The 21,196-nt window shown below is 31.2% G+C and overlaps 3 protein-coding genes across 5 annotated transcripts in view; 1 reads left to right on the forward strand and 2 right to left on the reverse strand.

The window, feature by feature from the left end:
• The first annotated feature begins 903 nt into the window (after positions 1-903).
• LOC149909713 (O-glucosyltransferase rumi homolog) lies at positions 904-3,544 on the forward strand. Its single transcript, XM_090119811.1, has 6 exons — positions 904-1,161; positions 1,722-1,906; positions 1,990-2,178; positions 2,380-2,510; positions 2,846-2,993; positions 3,081-3,544. The coding sequence occupies exons 1-6, from the start codon at positions 1,026-1,028 to the stop codon at positions 3,498-3,500; spliced, it is 1,209 nt and encodes a 402-aa protein (XP_089975937.1). The 5' UTR covers positions 904-1,025; the 3' UTR covers positions 3,501-3,544.
• On the reverse strand, positions 3,538-9,250 carry Serinc (serine incorporator TMS1). 3 transcript variants are annotated; one of them, XM_090119804.1, is made up of 11 exons: positions 9,011-9,250; positions 8,571-8,735; positions 8,386-8,474; positions 8,161-8,256; positions 7,901-8,079; positions 7,674-7,789; positions 7,286-7,504; positions 5,180-5,315; positions 4,835-4,861; positions 4,136-4,283; positions 3,538-3,937 (listed from the first exon to the last, which is right to left on the reverse strand). In XM_090119804.1, the coding sequence occupies exons 1-11, from the start codon at positions 9,044-9,046 to the stop codon at positions 3,805-3,807; spliced, it is 1,344 nt and encodes a 447-aa protein (XP_089975930.1). In that variant the 5' UTR covers positions 9,047-9,250; the 3' UTR covers positions 3,538-3,804. The 3 variants fall into 3 exon arrangements, with proteins under 3 accessions (XP_089975930.1, XP_089975932.1, XP_089975931.1); XM_090119806.1 differs by lacking the exon at positions 4,835-4,861; XM_090119805.1 differs by lacking the exon at positions 4,835-4,861 and having other exon boundaries at positions 4,136-4,298.
• A 2,641-nt stretch (positions 9,251-11,891) lies between these two features.
• Glut4EF (Glucose transporter 4 enhancer factor) overlaps positions 11,892-21,196 on the reverse strand; it is a 42,980-nt gene continuing 33,675 nt past the window's right edge. The window contains exons 5-8 of the mRNA XM_090119808.1: positions 18,803-18,900; positions 18,253-18,411; positions 17,962-18,049; positions 11,892-17,886 (exon numbers count right to left, since the gene is read on the reverse strand). Coding sequence (XP_089975934.1) covers positions 17,725-17,886; positions 17,962-18,049; positions 18,253-18,411; positions 18,803-18,900 — 507 coding nt within the window. The 3' untranslated portion in view covers positions 11,892-17,724. The remainder of the gene's footprint in view (positions 17,887-17,961; positions 18,050-18,252; positions 18,412-18,802; positions 18,901-21,196) is intronic.

Consider the following 21,196-nt stretch of genomic DNA (forward strand, 5'->3'; position numbering starts at 1 on the left):
TGACTTTGATATGAAGATTGAAGTAGTGAACGGACGTCTTGCCTCATGCCACCGGTATTATCGAAAAATGCTAAAAATATAGCGTTGGTTGCAGCAACCATTGTTGCTACAGCACCGCTACAAAAGGAACAAAGGAAAAAACGAAGAGAATGGGCTAAATTCTACTATAGAAATAGAGAAAATTACAGTCATATATGCGGCTCCTTTAGGAATTGGATGATGAAGATTTCCGAACATATCTTCGAATGACTCCAGAATCATTCTATGAAATATTAAATATTAAGTTTTTAATGTAGCCGCACTGTCAATTTTTTTAAATACTTCTAACGTAATAAAATACGCTTGATTTCTGGCATCTCTATTTGCGTCATCTTTGTTACGTCCCACAAACAGGGAAAGTCTTTATATAGTTCCAGTAATTTTATTATTATGTCACGTTCGGTGACCGTAACTCCCTCGGCGTTCATGTTGACGTCCTACACCGGCGGCGTTGCGAATGCGAATGAGCCAATTACCTATATTACTCTATGAAATGAGCCGATTTGGTCGGAACAAAGCTTCCAAACGTTCCAATTTGGTCGGATCGGATAGGAAGTTGGTTTGGTCGGTATCGCCGGCGCATCCGACCACGTCAAACCAATATTAATAATAATTATGTCGGACCGACCGCTCTCTTCACTTTCCGATTTGGTCGTGGTCGGATGGTTGGCACCAACCGAATCGGAGCGTCTGTAGATGCTTGCGCAACCTGGTGCGTTTCACGTTCCAATTAAGCATCAGCATAATTCGGCATTGTGCGGCACTGAGTCGCATTATGCTCTGTAATTGGAAAACGGGGTTTATTTCCCTAAATGAGAACGCAATATTTTCGTATTATCTGTCATTTGTCAACTGTCGAGTGAAAAGTTCCACATTTACTTGTCATTGTCAAATGTAAAGTTCAGTTTATTTATTTACATACAGTTGTTTTAACGGAATTTTATATTTTGCTTGTTTTCTAAATGAAATATTTACATTAATAAAGTATGGCATATGGGGTACTTAGATTTTCAACACTGATATTATTTGTTAATATTTTAATTTTTACCAAGTCTGATTCTGATGCCGAAACATGTTCTAGTGAAACTTCATGTTTAGAAGATAGAAATAGATACTCAAAAGGTACTTGAAATAATTAATAATCCTTCACACATATTTTTTGCACAACTTATAATGCGTAGCAATAGAGAGTGCTATAAAAAAAATAAGTTTGCTTTGTTTTAATTACAAAATTGGTGATCCACGTGATCTAAATCACTCCGTTTTATAGATTATACTTAATGGGGATTAATACTCTCTCTGGTAAAAATTTATTCAGGAAAATAGGACAGGTAACAATATAGAAATAGAAAGGTTGCCGACAGTCTCAGTCAATTTTTTTTAGATATTGATAGCTGAAGGCTATAGGTTTAGGCTATATTATATCATCACGTTAAGACCAGCAGGAGCGGAGCAATGCGGGTGAAACCGCTGTGCGCAGCTAGTTTAAAATAAAGTTAGATTGAAAGGAAGGCAAACAAGCAGACACAATGTCCAATGTGTTTATTAATTTGAAACATTTCTTAAAAATTAATTAATTTTATTATGTTCTTTTGTTCAGATATTCTATGTGGAGTTTGGTACAAATAATTATTTAATCTTCTAGATTCAATTAAATTTAATGTTATGTATTTGTTTCATAGAAAGAAATGAATGGACTTCAAAAATTAGTAAGCTAATTGAATTAGCTGAAGCAAACTTTGCTCCTTGCATTGCTGCTAACTGTTCCTGCCATGCTAGTGTAATAGATAATGACTTGGAGAAGTTTAAAAGTGGTATTACAAAAGACATGGTCGATAATGCTTTTTTGAAAGGCACTAAGTATCAGGTATAGTTATTAATAATTTAATATTTCCTTGAAAGTTAAAAAAAATGAGAAATGTTTTAATTTTGTATTTTTTGCAATTTTAGATAATAGAAGGTAAATTATATCGTCAAAAAGAATGTCATTTCCCGGCAAGGTGTACTGGAATAGAACATTATTTGAAGGCTTTAGCTCCAAAATTACCAAATATAGAATTATCAGTGAACACAAGGGATTGGCCACAAGTTAATCGTTTGTGGGGTCACAAAATGATACCAGTGTTTTCATTTAGTAAGGTATTCTTAATTAATTAATGGAATTTTTTATAAATAAATAGTTGACCAAAACTTGTCACAGACTTTACAAAATTTGAAATTAATTGTTAGTTTTTTTTATTTAGCACCAAAATACATGTTCAATTTTTCAAAAAATTTTTGATTAAACATGTCATATTTAAAAAAATAAAGAATTTATTCAAAACTATGTTATACTTGCAGACAAAAGATTATGATGATATAATGTACCCTGCTTGGAGTTTTTGGGATGGAGGTCCAGCAATATCACTATATCCAACAGGCATTGGTCGATGGGACCAGCATAGATTGAAAATAACTGCAGCAGCAGATAAGTATGAATACAAAGGTTTTTTTTTTTATTGTTGTCCTTCTTTGAATAAATTATATTGAAAACGAGTTATTAAATTACTTTTCCTGTGTATTCTATAAGCATGGTTTGAACTTGATGTTTCCTTAAAATATTTTTTTTTTAAATATTGCATTCTTTAAAAAAGCACACATCACAATTACACGTTTAGTGATACAATCTATGGCCCTTAAAACACTACTCATTTATATATGAAATTTGAATTTAACTTTTTGCTCTTTGTACCTAAATTATTTAATATATAATACTACTGAAAAAATTTTCATAATTGCTTTAATCAGTATATCAACATTTTTGTAGAGTTCCATGGGATAAGAAAAAAGGACAAGCTTTCTTTAGGGGTTCAAGAACTAGTGAAGAAAGAGATGCATTAATATTGTTATCAAGAGCAAATCCTGATCTTGTTGATGCAAAGTATACAAAAAATCAAGCTTGGAAATCTGATGCTGTGAGTAAAACAATTATTTCAAATAGAACAAAGATAAAGTACCTAGTTAATATGTCTTATAAATAATAATTGAATATTATTTGTCAGGATACTTTGTATGCAGAACCAGCTAAAGAAGTATCTTTTGAAGATCACTGCAAATATAAATACCTTTTCAACTACAGAGGTGTGGCCGCTAGTTTTAGGTTCAAGCATCTGTTTCTGTGCAAGTCTTTAGTTTTTCATGTGGGAGAGGATTGGTTGGAATTCTTCTATCCATCACTGAAGCCTTGGATACATTATATACCAATAAGTCCAAAGGCAACAAAAGAAGAAATTGTCAAGTACATTAACTACTTCAAAGACAATGATGCACTGGCAAAACAGATTGCTGAGAGAGGTTATCAACATATTTGGGATAATTTGAGAGATAAAGATGTTAAGTGTTATTGGAAAAAGTTGTTAAAAAAGTATGAGAAACTACTAAAGTACAAAGTTATAAAAAGTGTCGATCTTATACAACTATGAATCTTTATTGTGAATATTTCACAAAGAAAACAAAATGTGCGAATCTCATTGTTTATTACATATTACATCGAGAATAAGAATATTTTTATACATTTAAAGCTTGCCTAATGTTAAATCTAAATGGGACTGCAACTAAACTAACAAATATTGTACTACTACAAGATGTTTAATAAATTGATTGATTTTTCATAGATGAGATCAAAATATTTTTATAAGGTACCCACATAATTGATTATGAGTAAGACTATAATATTATATTAAAATGACTTAAATAAGTTCAGTATTAGAAGAATAATCGCTTAGCTTAGTTGAAGTCCCTATCGGGGAAAATGGCGGGTGCGACCAGGGTCCACACGTAGAGACCAACGCAGAGCCACGACGATGTGATCTTGATCCACATTGATGCTACATTCTCCTTAGATAGTTGCGAGCTTGGGCTGTAAAATACATACAGTTTAACATGGCATATAAATGAAGTTTTTTTTAAATTAAGCTATGACGATACGTTCAGAACAGATTACGCCCCTTTCCTCATTAAAATTTCAATTATATTATCAAAGTATATTTCAAGTATATTAATTACCATGGAAATTACGATTTACAACATAATATGTGTTAATTTAACTAATACTTACTTGTACCAATTGGTGAGAGTCATCATAACATAGAGGGTTGCCAGCGCAAAGACAATGTGGAAGAAACTCCACGAGTAAGCAACACCATCACCCTCATTGTCGAATACTTTTGTCTCTCCGCTATTGCCAGCCTCGCCTCCATCTCCCTCTATGGAATCATAACCTGCGCTCAGTGAGCGAACCAACATGCAACTATTAGCTTTTTTACAAGCAAATGCAATGTGAACTAATTGAGACCAGTATGCCATTAATTTAATGTTTGCATTTGGTCACAATTAGTTACACATTTTAGCAAGTAACTACAAGCTGCTATAAGCTTATTGAGATCATATACAAATATTACAAATATCAATGAAAGCTGTGAAATGTGATCACAAGGCCAAGGTTATCATTTTATACATTAAGTTATTTTTATATTTTATTCATCTTTAGATTCATTATATTATGATCTCAATAAGTGTTCAACCAAAAATACAGTTCAGTGCACTTTCGTATAAAACAGCTGAAGGAAATAAAGACGTTGTATACAAGTGAATGATAATATAATAATATGATAATTATTAGCCTAAGTGTCTGAGTTATTTCAGGTGTGATTTTGTTTAGTGAGATTTTAGTCGTTCTATATTTATTATTTATTCCTCAACTACGAATATACAAAAGCGACACCATCACCGTAACAAGAAGGTATCGTTACATTACCTTCGTTATCAATTAGACCTCCATTTCCTTACAGCCGCATTGTAGTCGCGTGATGTGCGTAAATTATTTAAAGTAGTTAGTAATAATTCAAAATAAAATACAACATTGCATAACTAATTCAAAGCAACAAAAGGTTACATGACAAAAAAGAGAAAAATTGAAAAGAAATCACAAATGAATGGATATTGTAATATGTAGATTTTTTTGCTTTTAGTAATGTGTCCAAGATTATAATTGTAATTGCTTCTGAAATGTATAGTTCCTTGATGTTTAATATTTTGTATATGATATTTGATATGCATCAAAATAAAACAAATATAAATAAAATATTTGGAAGAAATATACCTCCACTGCCTTCTTTAGCGAGAATATGATCCGACATCGTGATTTTGGAGGAAGAAGAGGCGGTACGGACGCAGGAGTACAACACGCTGCATACCCAAATTATTAACCCGATGATGGACTGCTTATCAAATGACGACTACAATTTGGAACGGAAAAAAAATAATGTTAAGGTATATAACTAAGAAATTACGTACCTAATGTATTTATGATAGTCTCACAAGTAGGTACAGTTTCCACATTGGAGTTTAAACTTTTATTAAAATAAAAATACACAATGAAACTGTAAAAAATATAAGATTCGTTTGTATAAGTTCTATAGTGCAGTTAAAATGCGCTCGGCACGTCATTCACACGCTTTCGTAAATTTTTACACGCATACGTGCATGATGAGGTGCTAATGCGATGTTGCCGCTCCGTCAGCACAGTTTTTATTGTTCCAAGGCAAGATGCTAAGATAAGTCAAGTAAGTCAATAGTCAAATCATGAAAACGTTCTTATGACGTGGCAAAAGATTGCATCGCTCCCAATTGGGTCGGGCTGGCAAGCCATCAGCTACAGCTCTATGTTGCGGGGCTGGGTAAAGGATGGGACAGCAGATAAATACTTCTAATAATACTGAAAGTTCTTGGAAATCAGAAAACAATGTATTTTAGACAGTAATCCAATATTTTCTAAGTACTACAAGGAATATAACTACCAACCAAATATTGGATTTCCTAGAAGAATAAGGGTGAGAATTTTTACAAATTACCTATGTACCTAAAACAAAGTTTGCGTAAACACAAATATTCACCATATATGTACATACTTATAATATGCAATAAACAAATGTAAGTAATTATGTATTAAACAAATAAATTGATTACCGTACCATGTGATTAGATAAGTCATAAGACTTCTTTGTTATAATTAAACAAAGAAAAGTATAAACAATGTGTAATGTAGATGATATTTTGTATTTTAAAAAAAGAAATATATTAAAAGTTAAAAATGTGTAAGTATATAATATGTATAATATTTCGTGAATAAAAAAACAATTTGTATCCTTTGAGATATTAATACTACGTATGGAGACGACACCGCCTACATCACATAATATGTTCCACTCAACATAGGCCATATGGCTTATCTGCACTCAGTCGCTTTAGCGTGATGGTCGCCTTCGTGTCTTGTTTGTTTTAAAGGAAAAAACCAAGAAACTCATCAAATATGCCCTCGAGTGTGTTGCGATATTGCACTTATAATTCAAGTAATGCGGCAAAGTGCAAAGAAATAACTTTTCATCGGTAATTAATTAGATAATCATTTTAAGAACTTGGTTAGAGCAAAATTTTTGGCGGGCGCCATTTTGCGTCATTTGTCATAGACTAAAAATTTAAAAAACGGCATTGGGCACGAAATATATTTATATAATATGTAATATGTATTAGATGACGTCAATTTTATAGTGGAAAAAAATTATTTTAAACATTTAGAAAATATTGTACTGTGTATATTATTTGAAAAAAGGTTAAATCATGAAAGGTGGAAATAAATTACCTAAGTGTGTATCAATTTTTTTTGTAACATTGATTGGTTATTTTTTTTACATTGATTGTTCTTAATTGATAAGTAATAGGCAAAATATTTACGAAGTTTCGCCTCTATAGCGGTGAGGCGATGACATCGCTTAATCTATGTCTCACAAGCTGCCTCGCGCCGGCCGCCGCGCTTGCAGCACAGATTTTGTTCGTGGTGTCTCCTCTATATGTAGTAATAATAGCTCAATGTTTGTAACAGTGATGTTATGAACATGCATTAATGTAATAATTGGTATTATTTACTAAATAGATAGAATTCAATGAAGAAAATTAATTTGAAAAGAGAGTATTTCCCTTATTTGTACATACCCAGTAAATATCTTCTTGTGTCTCCTGGTAGAGCCATATTAAATTAAATATTAAATATAATCTAAAAGATAGTGTTATATTAATGATGAATAGATACCATATAATATATAGAATAGTAAATATATAATAGAGTAATTATGTATCATTTAAGTATAATTGTTTAAGTAAATATTTTATTCATAGTTATGATTAATGTCAATAATTTGTTTATTGTTACCTCATTGGTGGTGGAGATGCTAGCATTGCATTCGCCAGCAGAATTAGATAGTGCTGACCATGTAAGGTAGGTAACATAAAGAGAAACAACAGCAGACTGCAGGAGGCCAGAGCGGGGTTGGTGTTCTTGCACAGAAGGAAGGATTGAGATACCACTGGCAATGACAACCAGGATAAGATTAATTGAAATGAAGAATTTGGACAAGTCACATCCATTTGGCTGAAAAGTAATATATTGTTTACATTTGTAAATAACATTAATAAAAGTTATAATATATATGTAGGGGTATTTTTGATGAGTTAATTGATTTCATGAATATTTTTTTTCCATAAAAATGCTTAAACAAATTGTATGCTTAATTTATATTAAATAAATAATAAATATTTACCGTAGTGTAGTAAGTAAAGAGCAATGCAATGCCCGCAATAGTAAGAGAATAACAAGTTAGCATTGAAAGAAGAAGAGCAGAATACCATCCTTTTGATTGAGATTCTTCATAGTTTGCTGGAAAATAAACAAATTAAAATAAATAGTAAAGAAGCTTAAAATTTAAATAGTAAAGAAGATTAAGATTAATAAATATTCTAATTGAACTCATTCATTTGTTATACTTACAAACCCACTTTTCAGCCCAAGAGTGTGCAAAGTCAATAATCAGTATAAGTTGAATAATAATAAAACAAAAGCCTCCTATCATTCCAAATACCATCCAAGTTGAAGCAAATTGACCCTCTGGAATAAAAAAGGCACCAATGGTTGCACCAATTACTACTAGATATTTAATGCCCCAGAATCTGAAAAATAAGAACATTATTTTAGATAGGATTGAAGTAAACTGAAATAATACAAGTTATATTAAACAATAAATAATTTACCCATTTTGTATGCCAGTTCGGGGATCTTTAGAAGACTTCACCCCAATTGTTAAAAGTGCCATAAATATGAAAAATAGGCATGTAGCGAAGCAGACCCTAGAAACAGAAAGACATTGCAAGATCAACATGAAAGGTGCATGTCATTCTACAATGCTATTTTTTAATGATAAATACCTACATGAGTTAATTAATGCAAATAATTAAAACTAGTTTAATTTTTTTTACCTATAAACAGCAAGATATCCAACTGCCTGATCACAGTCAACTTTGAAGTTGCCTGGTATCAACCCTGTAGAATTTGCACAAAATGGGACCTGTAAGGAATTCATAATAAGTTACATAGAGAAACGTGAGTATGACTCGATTTTGGCCCACTGTATGGTACTTCTGTAAACATCTAAATTAAATACCTTTTTCATTTCTTCATGTAATCCCGGAGCTAATGTAATGCAAGCCACCACTGTCATCAGTAATAACATAAGAGTGTACATAAGTCTTGTTGATGTAGAGTTTGAACAGGAAGGACATGCTGAGCAGCACAGAGAACATGCTGCACTGCCGCAACAGCATGCTAGCTGCGGATAAAAAAAAGAACAATATAATTCATTGAACAAACTTGTTTTGTCTTACAACAAAGTAAAATGACCTTATTTTATAGGATTGAAGGCAACAGTGAATAATTATAAAAAAGTAAAAGAAGAATATTAATTATTGTATTTCTTCAAAACATATTAGTGATTCATAAATATAGATCGTTTTACAGGATGACGTTAAAGTTGATATAGTTCACATCATCTTATTAATTTGATGAAACGTGATGAAAGTAAGTTTATTGATCTAGTTTACATACCTGTGCAGCTGAACAAAGACCCAATACAGCGCCCATTTTGGATGACTTATGAAATATGTAACATCCAACTAACTATATTACACTGTTTCTGAGTAAAATATGTATTTCACGTTAATCACATCAACTAACAATGGTTATGAAAATTGAAAGCTATAGAAAATTATATTTTTATTGATTTACTCGAGAGATAAGCATAACAATTTATCAAATATACTTCAGATTTGACGTCATATCACATATGACAATCAAACTTCAAACGTCACGAAGTATTTCAAGTGTCAACTGTCAAAAAAAAAAAAGATAAATGTCAATAAGTAAAAAGTACTTTTTTTTTCTCTGGCAGGAAGATAACACTAGATCTGTGAAGATAACCATTTGCCAGTGTCAAGTAAAAAAGTATTGAAAAAAGTATAAGGTAGTTTTCCAATTACAGAGCATAATGCGACTCAGTGGCGCACAATGCCGAATTATGCTGATGCTTAATTGGAACGTGAAATGCACCAGCAGGTTGCGCTAAGTTCAGTCACAGTTGACAGATATATACGTACATACAGTTACATACAGTTAGGAAACTGTGTAGGAAACTAAGCCCCTGCCATGAAATTATGACGTTAGCACTGTTATAGCTAATAGAGCTGTTACCTTTTTGATATTTAACCGACTTCAAAAATTAAGGAGTAGGTTATCAATTCGGCCTGTATATTTCTGTTTGCTTTTTTTTCATAGTCGATTTTGTGGTAATTTTGAGATTAAAACTCGTTAAAATACAAAAATGGTGTAGCCTAAATATGAATTTACAAGAAGAAACAATCCGAATTAATACACCTTGTAAAAGTAAATACGTTTTTATCAGTGCTATATTTCGAAATCTTGTTTTGTTATGGACGTCGAAGGTTATTTAATGTACCTAAATTATTTATAATGCTTGATATTTGTATTATATAAGGTCTACCAGAATCTGATGGCATATTTATATTTACGAAATAAAAGATTTTCATATGGCAATTTTATTTGACAACTATCAAATTGGTTGTCAAATTATTTGTCTTCTTTGCAATTGATGAATAATTTTTAGGATTTTGCCTAAAAAATCTTCGAAAATGTCGAAAAAGCCGCTGCGAACACAAGCAAGAGGTGTTGTTTATAATGTGTATAGAAAAACATTCGATGCAGAAGGGTCAAACACATCACAATTTTCAATTTTGAATATTTTATAGGTAAATTGGACTTACCCGTTTTGATACTTAAAATAAAAAAATATTATAAGTAGGTAACTATAATATTGTTTGTTGATTACAATATAATTTTATGAAAACTTATTACAGGAGTTTCCAATACGGCTATTCATCAAGTCCAAGCTGTCAAAGTCAATTTTATAATGTGTGTATCTTTAATACTTACGAAAATAAACATACATAGTTTTATTTTGTTTTTATTTTATTTTATAAAAAATGATTATCAATCTAGTTTTGATCTGCATTATCATTACATCCATATTTTTACATGGCAGGTATGTGTAAATAATATGTATTACATAGATAAAAGTAATAATTATGTATATTATACATGTAAGTATGTACCTACATAATATTAAGTGGATATCTCATTATTAAGTACAGTATTGTTCACTTGTAATGTGACTAATGATGTTGAGGACAAAATAAAAAATAAGCAGTATCAAGTACGTTCAGTCCATTTTCCCTAGGGTTGCACACTCAAAATTTTGATTTCCCAATTTGCCATCAGATTCTGGTTTACCTATAACATCTTAGATATAACATATATTCAATAATTATTTTAAACCAGAATTTACAATACTTATATATAGGTATACCTAATAAATGATGTATTTTTAAAACGATAAATTAAATTAAATTAAAAAACATAAAGTATGCAGTAATAATTAATTAAAATTATTATTATAGGAGCATAGAACCTCCACCTTTTTGTTTTAGGATGAAAAAGAAAATAGTTTGACAGGCTTGACAAAGTGGTAACGTCATGTATCGATAAAAATACATTAAGGGCGCGTTTATATGACACGGTATGTAACAGCGTGTCGGCCGCGCGGTCAGCCACGCCATGCCACTGCGAACCCGGACCATTTCCAATTTTCCAGTTGAACGTAAAGTTGAAATTAATTTTGAGTAACTAACTGCGCGGTGGCCGCGCGGCCGCCACGAAATCGAGGAGCGGCCGCCGCGCGGCCACCGCGCAGTAAGTACTAGCGGTCCGTCCCGGCTTCGCCCGTGGTACATATTTCGCAATAAAAGTTAGCCTATGTTCTTTTTCAGGGTCTAAAGATTATCTGTGCCAAATTACATCAAAATTGGTCCAGTAGTTTATGAGCCTATTCATTACAATCAAACAAACAAAGTTTTCCTCTTTATCATATTAGTGTAGATAATAAAATTATTGTATCTATGTCGCATTGGGCTCTCTCCTGTAATGGCATGTGATGTTTTTGAAATAAATAAATAAATAAATAAATAAATTTTGCTTAGTGCTTTTGGCAGTAATTGACGTATATATATACTTAAATACCTACTATTAAGCAACCAGATAAATGAAAAAAATATTTAGTTTTAAGTATTGCTTTGGGTATAACTTATAACATGGCTGGGCACCAATTTCTGAATTGAAACACGTTTTTTATAATCTAAAGTTTATATATTTTTTATATATTATACGAATTGTAACATATTTTTAATAATCCATAAATTAAAAGATCTATATTTTTCACATAATGTTTCTTGAAATAAAAATTTTAATGAATTTATGGGTACAAAATTTTGTTCACATGTTTTTAAAAATAGGTAATTAATCATAACATTATATGGGCGCTTTTAATGACATAAGGTTTAAAAATAATGCGACAAAGTACCAATAAATGAATCTTTATATATATTTCTCAAGACATACATTCAATCTAAACTTATTGAGGTATAGTAACCAGACAAAAGTCTACATACAGTTTTCTTTTTAAAAAATAATATTAATTTATAGTATATTTACGAATTCTCACAGCAATTGTGAAACAATGATAATTAATTATGAGTGGACACAATGTTTCACAGAGAATTGAATCAAATGCAGAAACTATACACAATATGTACTTAATATACACTATAGAGAGCTTGTTATTCTGTAGTTTTCAATAACGAAAGTCAATTGTGTTTTTTCAAAGACTCATGTCAACAATTATTATATTAAGTATGTGTAATGTGTATGTACATTCTCTCTTAACCATTTCATAAACAATTTAGGTACGTACGAATTATTAACAAAACATTACATTTATATCTTATCTTTTATAAAATCAATTATTTTTGGAACACATTATGGACCTTCGCAATAGGTACGATATAACATTAGATACCTAATACTAGTAATATTCATTCTGTAAAATATAACACACGATCATATTCAACATTGTAAAGTTATAAATAATAGATAATCTAGAAGATTAATAAATAGATTATTAATATCACAGTAGATAGAACTGCCAGCTAGTTTCTACCTTCCCTTATTTATATCAATGTAAGTACTTTGACATACTATAATTTACTGCATGGCCTTATATCATTTTATATGAGATAAAAAGTGGCAAAATGTTGTTGTTGTTTATTTTTATGTTTAGTTGTGCTGACAGTGTCGGTAAAAACTGCTGTGATATTGACAATAATTATTATGGAAATATGCCTACTTATCCGAGCGAAAATTAATATAATAATAATATTCTTCATCATTGATCAAATAAATTTTTATCTTAAATCTATTGGTAACCATCGTTAAAATATTATAATACCTATATGAAGCATTTCATGCGAGTAAAAATCCAATTGCAACAAAATAAATTTCCTTCATTTATTATGATTGTACATAAGTTATAACACTATAATATCGTGTTCGATTAGCATGCCTGGATGTATAGGTATCTACGTAGTGTGTTCAGTTACAATCTTCATCATAAAATGCTCCATTTATCGTATCATCGGCAAACATGCCAAAGTGAAAACAATTTCGTAAAAATTAACTAATGAAGACCATTACATAAAGAAAAGAAAGATGAATTCATTGTGATATAAAATAAAAACAGCAACAGAGTATTGTCTAATTAAACAAAAATATTAATACTAAACATAATATCCATGTACATATGTAAAATCACACAGTGTATCAGCATTGTAGCATGATTGTAGCGCGTACATTAGCAAGTTCATCTTTATTCTCTAAGTCTAAGCTGTAGATGTAGATATGCGAACGGTCCTTATGTCCACGAATATGATAAAACCCCTAAACTTTACTTACAAACAGGAGACATATTTTCAAAAAAATCTATTGCCCACTATACACATTTGGAATTTTTGTTCATAAATCAAAGTCACTAATTACAGTTATACAGTATGTTTATCCAATGAAAGAAAATTCAAATGTTCATAATATAACTTAGGAATATTCATATTAATACAATATATTAAGAACTATTTAAAATTTCTAGTAAAAATAAAGCAAATCTTTATTACGTACATTTTAAAATTTTTACCATAATATATTTATAGATATGAAATATACAAGATGACAAAGTTTTATTTTTATTTTTATTCGATATTCAAATTGCATCGTATCTACATTAACACTGTGAAACAAGTAGGCAATATTTTCATCTCGGAAAGTGAGAAGACTAATTAATCATAACGTAAATCTGAATGAATTTACATATTTACATGCATAGTTGTTCCAAGACAATAAAAAATATGTTAAAAGGAAATATAAGACAAAACTCTAGATTAGGTATATCTGAATTTTCTTGGTTAGGAAGATAATAAATATTTATAAGAGAAAAGAGTAGAAACGCACAAAAATTAGTAACAGAAATTCCATAGTAATTACAATAAACATAACAAGCACTACAATCGTATTTGTATTTGTATAGCATAAAAAGATATTAAATTGAAACATTTATATATGTAAGTGTTTATTCAAAAAATGACTGAAATATAAATACATAGTATGTTATAGAAAATAATAACTACGCGACGTTACAAAATGTTCAATAAACTAAGTACGAAGTCGAGGCTTTTCACAACTAAAATTAAATAATTATAATATCTTATAAAACATTGCTATGTAGACGGTTTAATATCATGACACTACAACTAAGTAAAAAAAAAATCTTTTCAAGCCTTAAATAAATACAATAATACACTCTTTTTAATTAAATTTAACGAAAACGTTCTAGCCCTTCATGAAATAAGACTTAGTCTGGACTAGCGTTCGTGTCTAAAATATATATATACATACACATATACAACATAAACTTTAATGTTCATGTTAAGTCAAAAGGAATTTGCCCTGATTAATATAAAAAAATCAGAAGTGGAGATTATTAATGTTTTGATAAGTTTTTTTTCGATAATATAATATTATAAAAATTAAAAGGTGAACGCAAGTCGCCCGTGCCGACAAGTACGAAACGAAATATGTATATATACATTTATACATATGTATATGAAATTTTATTATGTTTTCTTTGTACTGCTAGATAAAAATATTATTTTTTATTATGACTTTGGTGTCGAGTGTATACAACATTGAGCAAATTTGGCTAAATAAATTAAAAGGTACGTAAATTAAAATTATAAATACGTGTAAATAAAAATAACGATGTCTTTACTTAGAATAAAAAAATATAATTATGCTAATTTGAAAAATAAGGATAGGATTTATATTTGTGTAAAAATAAATCTAATAGCTTCATGATAGTTGAGATCGGTTTATTTTTATGCTGAGCGAACTCGAGCACCCGCTGACATTCATTGTATCAGAAAATTGTAAAATGACACAAATAAAACGTATGATGCCAGGCTCTTTTATACTTTTAAAATGGTTTTTAAATTCAATCGAACATTCTAAAAAAAATGTGACGGTTCCAAGACGGTTCAAAAATAGAATATAGAAAGGAGGGTAGGTAGCATAAATGGAAGTTAGTCAATTAAAGTATTGTACTTAAAATTATTAAATACTACATCATGACTTTTAAACTTAATTTTATAATATTAAAACTATAATTATATTAGATAATATTTACTAACCGCAGTTACAACTATATCCTTAAAATATGGCAGTTGTTAAAACGCTAGCTGAGTTGTCGCCTTAACCTACTAGTCATAATCATTTGGTTTATGTAGCGCGGATTACCGTGTGAAATAAAATCTTCGATATTTTCATAACAATGATTTTATCACAACCATTAAACAGCAAACAAAATGAATTGTAAGTAGGTATATTTGGTAGAAATAGCAGGTACTTAATATATAATAATTAGCTACACATCTGAGGTTACACAAAATGTAACCGTAATTATTATATGTTTGGCAAGAAATGTTGAAGCTTGATATATAATATTTTTCATGAAGTTTTCTACACGATATATTTGTATAGAGGAATTTATGTTATATTTTACCTTTATCTCCAATATTGAGACTATTAAAATATATAGTATTGTTTAATATTTCAAGACATCTAAGCTCTTAATTTATTCCAGCGAGATTTCTCGCAAATGTGCGTTTGCTATGATATTACTGTAAAAGCACCAACAGTATATTTGATTATTGAACACGCTTCAATAAATGGAAACATTTGTTGTATGCGGATTACCTTATGATTAGTTAGATTGATATTATAAACTTTGTGATTGGCACAATTATTTAGATGAATTTACACCTACTGTACAAACTTAATACAAAAATATTTGATAGCAGAAAAATAAAATTTATCGATGTATCTTGGTAACTGCAGGGAAGGTATATACCGCGCATAATGTATAAGAAACGATTTTATCAAAATCATTATAAATAGTAGTAACTACCTAATATTAAAGTAAATATAGCACGTCGTGTTGCTATAAAAATTATCGTTTTTAACAATCACATTAAGTAACATTATCAATACCTACCTACCAACATAAATATTTTATATGTATGTACACGTACCAACATTGCTTTCTTTTTAACATATAGAACATATTATTAATATAATTTTCAATAAATTTATCTATTTACAAATACATAGTTATATTATAATACTTAATAATTAATATTGCAGCTCGCAATTGCCTGTTTTTTTTTTCATTCTGCAGCCCTTTTTTCACATTTTCTTTCGGCGAATTCATCAATGACCCCTTTCCGTATTTCATATCATTTCAATTTTCAATCAATCAATCCATGTTTACTCATGATCTTAATAGGTACACCGCTTTCAGGTGTGAGTCAAATCTGCAACTCTGCAGTCTGCAAGTTTAGATCTGAAGCAACGCTATATTGGTATGTTGATGTAAACATCTCATCGTAGGTAGTACAGCGTTTGCGCTGACATTTGAGTCATTATCATTCTCGTCATTTTAGAATCGTCACACATTCCAAAAACATAAATGCACTGTTTATAATTATAGTTTCTTCCTTGAGTGCTACCAGTGTGACACTTTCTAAATGTATCCGCAGACACAGGTATACTATGATATATACGTAGGTATTAATTGTGTACGGTGTAATTTTAGCAGTGCATCAATGTTTGACACGTGGACTCCATCCACTCCATGCACCATCCAAACGCGTGTCCCGTCGAGCACGATGACGCGCGAGCAACTCCGCTGAGTATTGTCTTCATCTGATAGGACCAACAGGTATACGTACAGATATGTTTGTAAAATTTTAAGTCTAAATTTGTGTAGTCTTTTAGTCAAACCTGAGAAAACTTACTTCATAATATTCATATATTATCTAATTATTCAGTCAATGCATATAAATAAGCAATGATAAATATCACTGAACTATATTGCGACTGGAATGCTATTACACCGAGTCGTCTTATAAAATAAATAACTTATTTTCGTAGTGTGAAAGCCTTGTTAAGTTTTGAAAGCGCACTTTGAGAACGTGGACGGATTTCACTGACATAATGATATTGTGGAATAATAAAAATAGAAGAAGCAAATAAGAAAAACAGAAATTTTAAACGTATTTGTGAAATTATCCGACTTAAAAAATATAACGAAAGCCATTACACCGTAATAACAAATTAATTTAAATTTGGTCTTTAGTTTGAAATGAAGCGTAAATAATGGTTTTTTCCCAATTATTTAACAAAAAGTTACATTCAAGTATCAGATATGTAAGATAAGGTGATAACTGACAACATTGATACGGGTTGCTCTGTTACAAATGGCAATTTGAACCGTTCCGTGATTATGCTATGTTTCACACTACGTAAATATCAGTTTTATTCTATATCTATTCTTATCATATACTTATGACTATTTATTCACAGTCTCAGACCGAGAGCGACACACGTATTTCGTATGTTTAAAGGCAAATCTACTGCTCTACAAAAATACGTGGGCAATGTCCATTTTGTAGTCAAAATACGAGTCACATTTGAAGAGAAAAAAATATGTCTCCGTTGATATTTAAAAATATTATTATAATTACATTACTCCGCATATGTATATCTTAAAATAATTCATCAGTAATATATTATTATTTTCTTCACGCCCAATCTTATCGTACACGGAATTTATTCGCACGGGAATACTTTGTGTCTAAATCGACTAACGAGTCTCTCAAGTAGCGAAGTATCCATGGTACAGCCACACAGCAGTAGAATGGTTACTTTACGTACAGCACAACACAGTTTGGGAAGGTAGAGCTGGACCGCTAATCGCCGAACCTCGTACACGCCTTTTTCCACTTGCACTGGGTGCACCACTGATCCCGTTGGTCCATTCCGTATACTTTCCGACACTTTTTGTTGTCTGAGCGTGGTCTACGGCCAGGACTACCCGGTGATCCACTTGTTCCTGAAATCTTCATGTGTTTCTGTAAAATATAAAGGACATTTATTAACTTTGCCAAAGCATTATACATTTTAGTAATTATTGTGTTAATACGTACCGGTGAGTGAGAGTTAGACCAGGAATGTGTTACGGGAATGCTAATGGACCTTGCTGAAATATTTTGCATAGTTGATAAGAGTCCTTGCCTGAAACAAACAAATGAAAATTGTTAAAATTTCTTATCATAGAGTTTTGTAAAGCAATAAAAGTGAGTAAATCAATTTTATTTCTTGATTTACACATTTTCGTTTTGCCGTTTTGAAGTTCTTTTAGTATAAACTCTGTTTTCTTTTTTTTTCACATCATCTTACAATTTTGTACATTTTTAATGAAACTATATTGTATATACCTATAAGATCCCACAATTTGACGTTGATAATCAGGATCTTCATGCGGCGGACGGCACATATCACGGTGGGACAGTGTTGGCGGAGGCGCAGGAGCTGACACTTCCCGCTCAGTATAGTAGAATTCTTCTTCATGATCACTTTCTCCTTCTTTCTTCGGTCTGCAATCATAACATAATCTTTTATAACCGATAACACGGTTTGACACTCCAACCAATTTCGTCATTAAGATTTAAATGTTTTAGGACTGAATCGCAATGTTAAATAAAAATTTAAAAGTTCAATTGTGGAGTTACGTAAGAGCTGCGCTGACACCGACCTTGCTTTGTGGCGGAACAGCATATGTAAAGGGCTCGTGTAGTAACTATATTGAAGTAATCAACCTTGTTATAAAGCCTTGTTACTTCCGTGTCAATAAGCTAGCTATTCAGCTGAGCTGAGCAATTATACCACATCAATAGGTTAACTTTATTTAGAGTCAAATCACAAATAATCACGTTTAGTTAATTACTAAATAAGAATGTGCTTTTTCAAAAAATATATCAAACATACCCTAAATGTGTTTGTCTGATATGAGCTTCAATCGAGGAGCAGGTATTTGTGATGTAGCCACAGCCTCTCCAAGTACATTCGAACACAACGCTGTTTACCTGGAACCAATAAGAAAAATTACATGAATAAACCGTTTATTTTTATTTAAATAAACTTTTAGATATGTAGGAAATAGCATGTGCATTCATAGTAGTTTATATGAAGGTAACCAGTACATAGAAACAGCTCTAGGCCGTGGCCTTGCTAATGTCGTATGCCTCATTCACTCGCTCTTGTGCAATATTTCTACCGAACCACGCCCGCCATATAGCATGTCCAGTTTTATGAAGATAAATGCCTAGAGGTAATAGAATCTGATGACCTGATAACATAGCTTCGTTTGTTATAGCTAAATATATGTTTAATAATCAATCCACATTATTATAAATAATTTATAGCTTCAAAATTGACGACACATGTTTGTTTCTTTTACCAGTAGAAAAGTCATATATTTATCTATCAATGTGCCGTTATAATTTGGTAGAGCTACCTATTTAGTGACGTCAGAGTCGTGTGATGTCAGGGACGCCAATTCGGCGCTCGAAGCTAAATGCTCAATGCTGGGTAGCTAAAGCTGTATCAAGTGCATTTAAAAGTAGGTTAGGTCAGAGGCATGAGGTAACAGAGCGGGGGTGTCGATCTAGGTCACGTACCACCACGGCCAAGGGTGGTTGCGAAGGTTGCGTTCATCTTTTATATTCTTAGCATTTAATAAACACATTCGCAGAAAACTCAGAAGTGTTCCCAAAAATAATAATTCAGTATCTATTGCATTTCACCTTAATTACGATTTACAACAAAGGGTATGAATCAACAACGGACTCGAGGATCGAGGACAATGTTCCCTTTATGCTACGTGACCTTATTGAAATAATGATTACTCAAATTAACGAATCGAAATGGATTTTACTCTTGTAAAGTTGTAATACTCATGCTTAGTCACAGTAGAATATGTAAAAACTTCTACAATATTTTAAAACAGCCTATCAAGTAATTTGAAACGTGCCAAAACAAATGTTAAGTATATCAAAATATAATGATGGTTGGTTTAGGAGGGCCCAACCCTCAATGCACCACTGACCTACTTTTAGGCCCTCGATAAACCAGCCTGGTAACTAGGTAATAGGTACCTAACGAATAAAAATCTTGAAACAATGTATGTACGTAGAACATCTATGATTATAAATAAATATTCTTTCACTTGGATTTAGTTACATAAAGTTTTAAAGACAATACAATTCAAAAGTAGCATGTGTAATTATTACGTAATTAAATGATGTGTTTTAAATCTAAGAGAACTATAGGTACTTATAGATAAATGCATTTAAATTATTCATAATAGACATTGGCTTTTAAACTAATGCTTTATATAATATCTAGGTAGCGTCCCTGAGAAATGCAGCTGTGTGCTATCGCTACAAGTTACACGTGCCGGAACTTTTCAATGTGTGCCGAGGATTGCAGTTGGATGTATGCAGTATATTAGAGCTATAAGTGCGCACACAGTGATGATATAATTTGAGTTGGCTGTGATGCAGACACGAGTATACTCAAGAATAATGTCTTGTAATTAACTTATTTCAGACTACCACTTTTAATTATTTTAAAATCGGTACCCCAATTTTGTTTGAATATTAAAACGACTCCACGTTTTTAAGGTTACATGTTTATTTTATATTTAAAAAGTATCTAATCGATGGTATTTAATTATGTATTTGTTTTTGAATATTATATCGTATTTCAAAACTCAAAATACAACGTTATAGTACATGAGACGAATAATTTTAAACTAAAATTTCCTAATGTTATAAAAATATATGTATTAAAAAAACCATTAAACCTGGGGCTGGGGAAAACGAAGTCACTCTAAAATCCTACACCACGCGAAAATAAGAATCCTTAGCATTAAGGTTCAAAGTCATGTAAAACAGTAATATATGCCGGGTAATATGCCGGTTTGTTGTTGCGCCATCTCTTTCTACGAAGAAACGCCGAGATGACTTATTGATTTGTTTTCATTGCATCTCTTTTCAGCATATGGATGCAATATATTTATATCTCGCGCAAGTGACCTTCCGCTTATTTACTTCGTGTATCGAGGCTAGATAAGCTGTTTTGGTGTCATCTCGTTCTAACTGTACAAGCAACGAGGAAGACTCTTTATGTTTCAAACGCACTGTCATGTCGACTGCGTTTTACCGGCGGTGGTATTTTCCTGCATTAGGCGGTCATCTGTTTTGCGCTATAACAGTTATTTCCAACAACAATTAATTCAATTTGTGTAATAAATTAATAGCAATACATTAGATTGATCTTCAACTGGACTCATTTTTAGGGTTCCGTAGCCAAAATGGC

The sequence above is a fragment of the Colias eurytheme genome, chromosome 3 (genome assembly GCF_061535395.1).
Source record: "Colias eurytheme isolate Ceu_HAF_F1 chromosome 3, ilColEury1 Martin Lab GWU primary, whole genome shotgun sequence".
NCBI lineage: Eukaryota > Metazoa > Arthropoda > Insecta > Lepidoptera > Pieridae > Colias > Colias eurytheme.